The sequence below is a fragment of the Notothenia coriiceps genome, unplaced genomic scaffold (assembly GCF_000735185.1).
Source record: "Notothenia coriiceps isolate Sejong01 unplaced genomic scaffold, NC01 NC01_scaffold00025745, whole genome shotgun sequence".
NCBI classification, from domain to species: domain Eukaryota; kingdom Metazoa; phylum Chordata; class Actinopteri; order Perciformes; family Nototheniidae; genus Notothenia; species Notothenia coriiceps.
In genome coordinates, this window is record NW_011358446.1 from 22,826 (window position 1) to 33,873 (window position 11,048).

At 39.6% G+C, this 11,048-nt stretch overlaps 1 protein-coding gene across 8 annotated transcripts in view; it reads left to right on the forward strand.

Annotated features, from left to right (window-relative positions):
- The first annotated feature begins 2,041 nt into the window (after nucleotides 1–2,041).
- LOC104956267 (abl interactor 2) overlaps nucleotides 2,042–11,048 on the forward strand; it is a 25,635-nt gene continuing 16,628 nt past the window's right edge. For 4 of the 8 annotated variants that reach the window (XM_010783740.1, XM_010783736.1, XM_010783741.1 and 1 more), the window contains exons 1-5: nucleotides 2,043–2,205; nucleotides 7,078–7,245; nucleotides 7,554–7,730; nucleotides 8,683–8,700; nucleotides 9,284–9,387. In XM_010783740.1, the coding sequence (XP_010782042.1) occupies nucleotides 2,089–2,205; nucleotides 7,078–7,245; nucleotides 7,554–7,730; nucleotides 8,683–8,700; nucleotides 9,284–9,387 (584 nt within the window). In that variant the 5' untranslated portion in view covers nucleotides 2,043–2,088. Of the gene's footprint in view, nucleotides 2,206–7,077; nucleotides 7,246–7,553; nucleotides 7,731–8,682; nucleotides 8,701–9,283; nucleotides 9,388–11,048 lie in introns of all 8 variants that reach the window. The other 4 variants (XM_010783738.1, XM_010783739.1, XM_010783742.1 and 1 more) reach the window with 2 other exon arrangements.

Sequence of the window (11,048 nt, forward strand, 5' to 3'; positions counted from 1 at the left end):
AAAACATTCACAGGAGATCACTCTGGATCCAAACACAGCACACACACAGCTGGTATTATCTGAGGGCAGCAGAAAAGCAACATACATGGGACAACATCAGTCTTATTCCAGTCATCCAGACAGATTCACTGATTATCCTCAGGTCCTGAGTAGAGAGAGTCTGACTGGACGTTGCTACTGGGAGGTGGAGTGGAGAGGGAGAGGAGTTGATGTTGCAGTCACATACAAGAATACCAGTAGAGCAGGGTGGGAAAGTGGATTGGGACTCAATGACAAATCTTGGTCCTTAGATTGCGATTAAAACAGTTATTCATTTTGTTACAACAATATCGACACTCTTGTCTCAGGTCCTCAGTCCTCCAGAGTAGGAGTGTACCTTGATCACAGAGCAGGTATTCTGTCCTTCTACAGCAGTGTTTCTCAAACTTTTTCATACCAAGTACCACTTAACCAATAAAAAAAACACTTTCGGTGTTGCGCTGGGCTATATCATGCAATATAAAAATTCAACTTAAGCTCGCTCCATTGCGGAGATATTCCCGCGAGAGTGCGGAAAACTTAAATGTATTTATTTATTTCAAATGTGAAATGTTACCAATATACTCACGGACCACTAGGGGGCGCTCACGGGCCACCAGTGGTCCGCGGACCACACTTTGAGAAGCACTGTTCTACAGCATCTCTGAAACCATGACACTCCTCCACAGAGTCCAGACCATATTCCCTCAGCCGCTACATGCTGGAGTTCGGCTTTATTATCCTTGTGGAGACACAGCTGAGTTGTGCAAACTGAAATAGCCTGAAGTCATTTGAGGAACTCTTGTACTTTATTAAACTCATTGTGTGTCCATCATTGATGCTGAGAGCTGATTGTTCATGTCTTCACTGCACAGAGATCAGCTGTCAATCAAACATTATGGGATGTGCTTTAACATCTTCTCATGAGTTGTTCTGTAGATGTTGGAGTTTCTTTAGGCGGCGCTCCTTCCTTTGTCTGTTTAGCCATGTAGGCTGTCACTGCTCACTGTGCTCAGGAGGATTTCTGTTAACCTCAACTGAGATTTCTCTGCATGAAAATGTAGAGCAAGCTTCTTTCATTGAAGATATTTTATTCAAACGTTATTTTATTTTTGACTAAGTCACAAAGTGTTGAATGCATAAATGAAAGTTTGAAGAAGGAAATAACACACATTAAAAGAAAAGTCATACAAAAGAAAAGCTAACGGGTTGAGTTTGCAATACATTGTGTTTCAATTTTCAAGATGTGAGATGAGTGCCACGTTAACATGTCTGATTGTGCTGAAGAGCTAAGAGGACAAAAGTGAAAATCTCAGTCTTTTGTTTTTTTAATTATAAAAATATCTATTCATTATTTTTCTGTAAAAATATATTTGCATTTTAAATATTTAATTTAATTTTAGGAATAAGAAAGAAAGAATACATTCAGATTTTCTTTCATTTTTAGAAAAACATTTGAAAATCTTTTAGCTGATGCAGCTCTTTTAGTAAACCCTGCTCATGTTTCGTCAGGTTGGTGTGGATTTATCTTCACTTGCATGTGTTTTGGCCTTTTGGCACATTGCTGTTTATATGTCACCGTTTTTGAAGCTGCAGCACGTTACTCCCAGAATCTTCTATTCTATCTATACGGCGCTGGTTACTCCTAATGTAAGTGTTTGGGTCGTTGTAGCGCGATTACACCTGCTGGCCACATTTTGTACATTTTAAACTTAAATATCGAGTTTAAAGTAATAAAAGGTAAAATGTATTTTCTTCTTGTTCTTCAGAGAGTGAGGAAAACTGCTGCAACACTTTTTAGACCGTAAAACCGGGATGACATTGAAACCAGAATTGAAAAAGGTGCAAATTATGACGACATTAAACTTATTTTGCAAACTACATAAGCATATTTGGCACTGGAGTCTGTTTTAATGCATTTTATATGTAGACATAAATAATTAATGACATAATATATTTCGGGACCCCCTGCTCTCCACCGGCTGCGGGAAAAGCCCTGCAGAGCGTCCGCGGGAGGCGCCAGAGAGCCGGCCACATACACACACACACTGCTCCTATAAAGATGTGAAAATGGCGGAGCTACAAATGCTTCTGGAAGAGGAGATTCCAGCCGGACGAAGCGCACTACTAGACAGTTTCACCAATTTGGAAAGAGTAGCGGAGTACTGCGAAAGCAACTATGTCCAGGTAAGCTTTGGAAGAAATGTGGTGTTAAATTATTTTGTTTAACGTCCATCACCATGGGGCGAAATGATGCTAGGCTAACTGTTGCTAACGCTGCCGATGTGATGTTAGCTCCATAGCCTCGGCTAAAGCTAAAGCAAGCCTTATGTCATGGCATTTTAACACGCTATTTGTATTCCCCGTGCTAGGTCCATGTCAATGAGCTATATCATTACTTATATGGTCATATTTCCTTCGATATTTCAGTGTGTATGGCTTGAACATCCATCGTGTGCTATCCCGTTAGCCATAGCTTGCTAGCAGCTGCTCGGCACCACCCAATGGTCTAAATAACCAAACAGGCACCGTGAAAATCAATGTATCTGGTCAATTACTGCCACCACAGCTGTCCTCTGTTCAGAGATATCATAGGAGATTTAGGACGTGATATAAATCCAGATTAATGTGAATGAGCTGTGGTTTGACAGAAGATTAACCGCCGTGAAAATATTACCAACAACCACAGATGTATGATGTTGGGCTGTGAGTTGCTATTACAGATACATAATGTATGGCTTTCAACCTCTGGAAATGCTACACTCAAAGCCTACATTGCTATTATGTCTTATTTTCACTTTGTGTAATGTTGCATTTTGGCGTGTGTGTGATCAGTTCCATTCGCAGCTTTTGGATGTGTAGTATCCTGCAGGTTGGTGCAGTTTTGGTCACCTGAGCTTTGACTCATCCCACACTTAACAGGCGTGTGATCACAGAGACAGGGAGTGATATTTGGGACCACAGTGTGAGCAGGGAGAGGTGTTGACAAGGTGTGATACTGAAATGTGACATCCTTCATGAACAGGGCTGATCAGGTCTGACAGGTTGCCCTGTGAAGGCCCTCGGATGCTGGCAGTCTGCCCTGGATTTATCTCAGGTGGGAATTACCACTTGAACGCACAGATGTATTTGTCCGAGGGATAATTTGTGGAATAATTCACTTCTTATTTTCATCTTGGGTCTGTCGTGTTTGTAGAGCGTGTTTGTCTTGCAGTCCGAATCAGAAAGTAGGGTATAGGAATTTGCCTTATGGTGCATTCATAAATCAAAGAAGATACATTGTATGAAAACCACCCAAACAAATTAACAATTATAAGGAAAACTATTCCAATTTTAAATATAGAGCAATATGTACATGAAATATAGATATACCAAACAGTATTAATATGACAAAATACTTACAAAAAACAGTTTAAAATGTGCAGTATTGGTATAAAAAGTGGAAAGCTTTGCAGATATTAAGAGGAAGCTTTGTGTACAAAATCCGTAAGGTTGTGCAGGACTGACGGTATTAAAATGAACATGATATTGTTCAGAGGTCAAGTTTGAAAGGATACTTGTTGAATTTGTGTTGGTTTTCTTACCTTTTTTTTATGGTAAAAACTGCTGTGGCCAGGATAGTGTAGAGCTTTGAGTATTAGTCTGATGTTTGAGTTATTCCTCAAAGATGTGATGCTGGATTTTTACCAACCGAGTGATGAGTATGGTGTCGTTTCATTCAGGGTTGGGTCGTGTATGGGAACAGAAATTATGTGAGGATGCAAAATAAATCTGTGGCTGGATTTCCTCCCAAAGTCATCACAAAATTACATTTTCAGAAAGTAAACCCCCCTCGGAGCATTCGTATACAATGCATGTTTATTGTCAGGCTCACGGAATAACAGATTTAAAAAAACAGTTAGTAAAAACAAACACAGATCACATTAAAATGATCTAGTGAAATGTCATGGCTTAGTTCTCAGTCACTTTTCATACTGGCATTAATACGACATTTACTTGTTTGACCAGCAACATTTACATTGGTTTTGGTTTGTAAATAATTACACTTACATTTAGGGAAAATATAGTACAAAACCATCTAAATGAATATGACTTCCTACAGACTAGAGAGACGCTCCCCTTTAATTGAAATGCATATATTCCTCCTTAATCATGGATTTTGACCCCTTTTTTTAAAACATATGTTTAGCTAGATATCCAAAGGCATTAATTTGTTAATATCTTAATTCATTTGCCTTTTTTTTTTAATATACTGAACCTTTTTAATTAAAAAAATAAATCTCATTTTAAGGAGAATGCACTGACATGATCAATGGACCCTATTGAGCGTCTGTTATCAGCCAGATGTGACCAAGTGATATCAAATACCCTGGTGGTTTTTCCTCAGTTGCATATTACTCAGGATTTCAGTTGTATGTGTCACAGCAAGTGACAGTGTCAGCACATTTTAAATAATTGAAAAAGACTTCCCTTTTTATAGGATCGTTAATTCAGATCGGCCTTAATTGGATGTACGAGAAAAGGACGAGAAAAGACCCCGAAAATGCAAAGTACATTACGGCTGAAGCTGTGGGAGGGGTTAATTTTCCTTTATCTTCCACCACTAGCCTCAGGCATTTACACTTGTACTGTGGCTAATAGCGGGTGCATGCATCCATCCTCTCTTTCCAGGAATTGTATCAGCAGTCTATTAGCGTGTGTGCTGGCTAGTATGTCAGAAACGACAGCCTCACTTTTGCCCCATAACCCGTTTGTCTTCATACTGTGCTGCACCCTGCACATTCCTTCAGATGCCGTGTGTTTGCATACTGATCATTTGCTGGGTTCCATTGCAAATGTATATTGCAACACGACGCACATGAAAGAGAAGAGACTGCTCGTCTTTGATTTATTGTGCTGCCTCTTTATTCGGTTTCATAACTATTTCATATCCCTTCACCGGATTGCATCTACTGTGATTTACAGACGTGAGCAGGTTCTTCACATTCATGACAGGCGTCTCTCGCTGTAAAGTTGTAATTACATATTGAAAAGAATACAATAAATATATATATCCTTTATTTAACCAGGTAAAGAACTCATTGAGATTAAAAGATTGACCTGGCCAAGAAGGGCAGCATGAACAAAGTTACAACAGATGAAACACAGGTAGAGGAAGAAAAAGCATTGAAGTTGTTCCTTAAGGGTTTATTTTTTTATTTAATTGGATATTCTATCCAACATGGATATAGCTTCTTTTTTCACAGCAGCATTTGGATCAGTTCAGTGTGCAGCATTGGATCAAAACAAAATAAGCTTATCAGTACTCGTTAGCTACTGCTACAGCTAGCGCCGCCCGCTGCCCCACTCTGTTGCCAGAACTTGAGAGAAATAACGCAAACCAGGTCTATGAAACAGGCTCCAAAGAAGGAACAACATACATGATGTTCTGTAATTTGAAACCAAAACTAAGGCCTCAGGATGACTTTAAGACTTGAACATGGTCATTTTTGTTTTGTAACTTTGAATACAAAATTTAAAAAAAGTATTAAAAAAAATCTCGATCCCCGATTTTTTTCCTTCCGATCTTTTGAAAATCACGTGATCGGCTCCGATCCCCGATCACGTGATCGGATCGGGACATCTCTACAATAAATATATATATATATCCTTTATTTAACCAGGTAAAGAACTCATTGAGATTAAAAGATTGACCTGGCCAAGAAGGGCAGCATGAACAAAGTTACAACAGATAAAACACAGGTAGACGAATACAGCTGTAAAACACAGATAAAATGGTACATTAGCCAGTCAATATGCGAAATAAAAGAAACCATTAAAAACTGGCAAAATATAAAACGATCCAATTTTTGGATATACGAGCACTCGCATCGACCAATGGTGTCGTCTTTGTACTTTAAGATGGACCTGAATTCCCCAAAGGTGAGAGTTTCAGCTCCTTCTGTAAATTATTCCAAGCAGCGGGGGCAACATATTTAAAAGCTGTTTTACCCAGTTCTGTTCTTACTCTAGGAACCAGCATCATGCCATATAGACTTTCTCTTTTACACATAAATGTGCAAATGTAAGAGGGAACCTGCCCAAGCAGACAAAGATGGCCAATTAGCAGCATTAGCATATAAAGTGCAATGGTGTCCCCGATATCCACATCCAGTGATCCAACGTACAGTGTCCAAACTCTTTAGGCGCTGGTCAAAGGCATTCATATGAAGCAGGTCACCATAATCCAATCAATATCCAATCACAGAGGCTGCTGTGACCTGGCCTATTGAGTTGTAACCAATCGGATGCTGTTCTATGCACGCTGGTTTACAAATGGTTAATGAACTACTGATTTTCGTCGTCAATTTAGCCGTAGATAATTCTTTGGATTAACCGTCAGAAAGTGAGCGATGCCCCTCACAACCTTTCTTTTGATGTGGCTTTTTCCCAGTTATTCAAAGATACTGACTGAGGTATAATGTAAGAAATCATCTTATTTCTCTAGATGTCGTTGATAAACATTTTTAATTAGAGTAAGGTTAGTATTTGATTCAATTTCTAAATAATTATATCAATCAATAAATAAAATATGGCTTTATCCTTTTGGCTATAAAATGTATATTAAGATCACAACAACAAATTAATGCTGCATTTCAGAAGCGTTAACAATACATTTTTTGGGCTTTTTTGCAATGCTTAGAATATAGAGTAGATACACTTTTACGTAAATACACATAGGAAGTACTTTTGTATTCTCAACCGTTCTTGCTGCGACACAGCCACATTAGTGCTCGGCACTTTGATGCTCCTGTTGATGTGCCCACGCTGCCTCAGAAGTCTCTCCACTCTGACGGCAGCTCCTTTACTCGCTCATTATTTCATCTGTGCCCAAGTTTAATTTGAAGCTGTGTTTGATGCACATATTGAATGATGTCAGGATGAGCTTTCGATCAAAGGTTGCTAGTTTAAACGCTTGTTTTAAGAAATGTCCTTGCACAAGACGATCAGAATCACCATACAGGCTTTCTTTACATATAATAAAATGCAAAATAAATGACGCATGCCTCTCTCCTTCAGTCTCCAGACAAGGAGAGGGCGCTGGAGGAGACCAAGAACTACACCACCCAGTCCCTGGCCAGCGTGGCCTACCTGATCAACACGCTGGCCAACAATGTGCTGCAGATGCTGGACATCCAGGCCTCGCAGCTCCGCCGCATGGAGTCCTCCATCAACCACATCTCACAGGTAAATAATAACATAGCCCGAATTACTTATGAATTGTCCAGGCATATTTTTTTATACATTTAAAAATATTTTAGATAACAATGATTTTATTTGTTTATTTCCAGAAAGCATTGTATTTTCTTTTGAAATCATGACACAATTTAGTTTCTCAATTCATTTACTTCAAAAAAGGATACGACGCATTTAAAGTCTATCCAAGAAACAACATCACAATGAGCAGAAATACTAATGAAGCCACTGGCGGACATTTTGTACAGTTGAAAAAAGATGAAACCGTTAATGAGTGTCTCGTGTCCTTTTCCACTCAGACAGTGGACATCCACAAAGAGAAGGTGGCCCGGCGGGAGATCGGTATCCTCACCACCAACAAGAACACGTCCCGCACCCACAAGATCATCGCCCCCGCCAACCCCGAGAGGCCCGTACGCTACATACGCAAGCCCATCGACTACAGCTTCCTGGACGACATGGGCCATGGAGTCAAGGTGCTTATTCCACTCTTTATTTCCATCTGATCAAAGAGACTGCATTGTGTGAAGGAATTGCTGCTGCTAATGGAAGGTCCTAATTAAGCTCTGTTGGCTCGGTAATGGTATTTAAAGTCCAATAAATTACTGGTCAATCTGGGAAACCAAATGAATTGGAAACGCACCAACTACAAGGCAGCTTCCAAAGTGTCTTCGATTGTTTTCACTCTTTGATAAAAGGGTTGTAAGTCGCCCTAGATAGTGGTTTACTATCTTGGGTTTAGACATGATTATAGGGTAGAAAATATATGAAAAAACCGAAATGTTATGCTACTCTATTCTTTGCTTTTTATTACTATGACGGTCTATCCCCTCAGTCCTCTAAAGATGTTTAGATTTAGCATTTGAATACATTTTATTTGTCAGTTCAAGACTGAAGAAAGGTTAACAAATGTCTGGAAGAGTTGTGGATTCAGAAATTGGGCTGTGTTTGTGTTGTGCGATAAATCTGGTTTATTTACTGCTGGAATCTAACAAAGGACTTTTAGGGGTCGACAAACACTATTGGTGCCAAGCAATGTTGGAAACAAATCAATGATTAAGCTTCCAACAGGGATGGAAACGCACGCCACAGAGGACATGAATTCAGCTAAATCAAATGTTGTTAATCTGTCACCTGCTGCTGCTAACACGTTTCTGTGCAATGGTCTTTTGATCTGGTGATACTGTCTGACTTTGGAAAGCTACTGACTCTCCGAACAAAGACAAGCTTGGTTTCCAGAAAGTGAACTCCTCACAGAAGAAGAAATTCCTCAGATTTCCACACTGAGCCATTGTTGCCTGGCTTTATGTGCCACATGCATGAATACTTGTTTTCCTCTCCTGCTGCCCTCACTAATCCTCTGATTTCTTCTTCTCTCTCTCTCTCTCTCTTCCTGCTTGCCTATTTGTTCTTTTTAATCAACCGTAGTGGTTGCAAAGGTTTAAGGTAAGACAAAGTAAAAACCTCAAACACAAGAGGTTTTGATTTTCACTTTTTATTGAGTTGCTGTGAGCTTTTCCTTTTTTTTATATTTCAAAGATTGTGTTTGCTATAAAAGGATTAGTTTAATATTTTGGGAAATATTCTTAGTTGCTTTCTTGTTGAGATGAACGGATTGATACCACTCTTATTTCTGTGGTGACATTTAGCTTAGCATTAAGACTGGAAACAGCTAGTTCTTTCAAAAGGTAGCACCTTTTTAAAGCACGCTAATTAAGACGTGATACATTTCTTTTTTTATCTGTAAGACTATGTATTAATGTGCGAAATCAACAAGTTCTTTTTATTAATCAAAAAAGATAATTAGTGTTAATTGGTGAGTTTTTTTAAAGAGGATCTTTTAACATTTTATGCTAATCTAACTTTTACGAGCGTTGTTTGAAACTTCTCATCTACACGAGAGTAAATAAATATAATTCTCAAAATGTCAATCAATACCTTTTTCAAGATGTTGTGATGTTTTTTTCTTTGTGTGTTTGTAACTGTGTCCTGTCCCTGGGTTTAACCTCCCTCTGTCCTCCTCCTATAGGCCAGCGCTCAGAACATGAAGGCAGGAGGCGCGGTCCTCCCTCGCACAAACCCCCCCACACAGAAGCCCCCCAGCCCGCCCATGTCGGGGAAAGGGACCCTCGGGTATGTAACGCTGACGTTCAGATGGACGTACGCAGAGTCCGTAGCTTCCAGAGGTTAACCCCCCCCTCAGAGGGCCTGGTTGCCCCCAGTTTCATCATTAAACCACTATTACCTTCTTGTTTAATTAGTGTCCTCTGGGTGGTTTAAAATCCACTGCTAGATCTCAGCACAGTGCTTTTCTCTTCTAATTTGCTCTCCCGTTCTCTCCACATAAAGGATGGATCTTCACATCAAACGGCATGCGTACATTTGGTTTTTTAAGGGTTTCTGGCACCCAAATATACTCCCTAGCCTCCATAGATCGGACTTATATACTTTTACTTTTGGAGCTTATAGAACCAGCAGATGGCTGGAAAGGGAACGTGCGTTTGCTCAACATCAAACACATTTGAATATGATTAGAGAAAAAAGCTTAAGATTTCACGACAAAGGAAAGAGTTGAGGAGAATTTCTGGCACAATAAAAGAAAATGTATTCACCTTTTTAATTTTAGGAATATAAAGACCCGTCCTTTCAGAGACAGCGCAGCTATGCTTACAGTTTAGCTTCAGTTGTTTCTTCAGGCTAAAAGGGATTTTTGAAGCACTATTTTTGACACTTTTTTTATATAAGCAAAAGCTATATTAAACCATTTCTCATTAATATGTTATTAAATGTGTGCTGATTCAAAGATAGCGTAGTTAAGGGCTCCATGACGGCATCGAAGAGACTAAAAAGTAGCATTTCTAAGCGCTACAGTTCCATATCATTTAGTGGGTAATATAGTTGTTGCACCTTGTGTTAAAGCTCCTGGTCCAGATGTGTTCTCTGTGTCTGACTGTTGAAGGTGTCTCTTATCCCTCAGGGCAACATACATGTCGTGTTGGCGTCACCCTCAGGACCTTCCTGGGTGCTGTTGGTGTTTCTGTGTGTGTCTGTCTTATGGTGTGTGTGTCCGTCCCTTCAAGACCCATGCCGATCCACCACCCCAGCTCCATGATGCACCCTGTGGCTATCAGCAGACATCTTACTTTTACTCAACTTCCTCCTTGTTTTGTTTTTGATTTACTGTGTGTGTGTGACCCAGCCCGCCCACTCTGTGCTGCCCCATATTCCTCATAGCAACGTTTTGCCATAGCAACAGTGCTCAGAGATGGGTCACCGGTCCACATGGCAGTGCATCAGATCAATAACTCAAGGTTGTGTTTTTATTTCACCCTGTGGTGCTGAGGACGTCATCAGTGAGGCGCTGCTGTCGGGTTGGAACCACTTCTGTGGTTTAATTTAATTGATCTGCAGGTTGACATCCCTAAAGCCAGTTAAATCCCTAACATGTGATCTCGCTGAAGTTGGATGGAATAATTATCCCACATAGCTACAGCACATCTTAAAAGTAAAAGGTGCGAGTAAGTAGTTGGATGTAAAATAGAATAAGATCAAGTAAAATGCAATACTGTACAGTAGAATAAATACTGTAATTATAAAGTATTTATTCCTTGTACATCTTTTGATCTCTGCACATCTTATTTTGTAATTTAACAGTCAAAATTTAAAGTAACCAAATGTTTTTTTTGCACTTTTTGAAATACAGTACCCGGTACAACCGTATACTTTAATAATAAATGATTTTATTTCTATGAACGGTTTTAATCTGACAGCAGCGCCAGTGCCCCACCACCCCC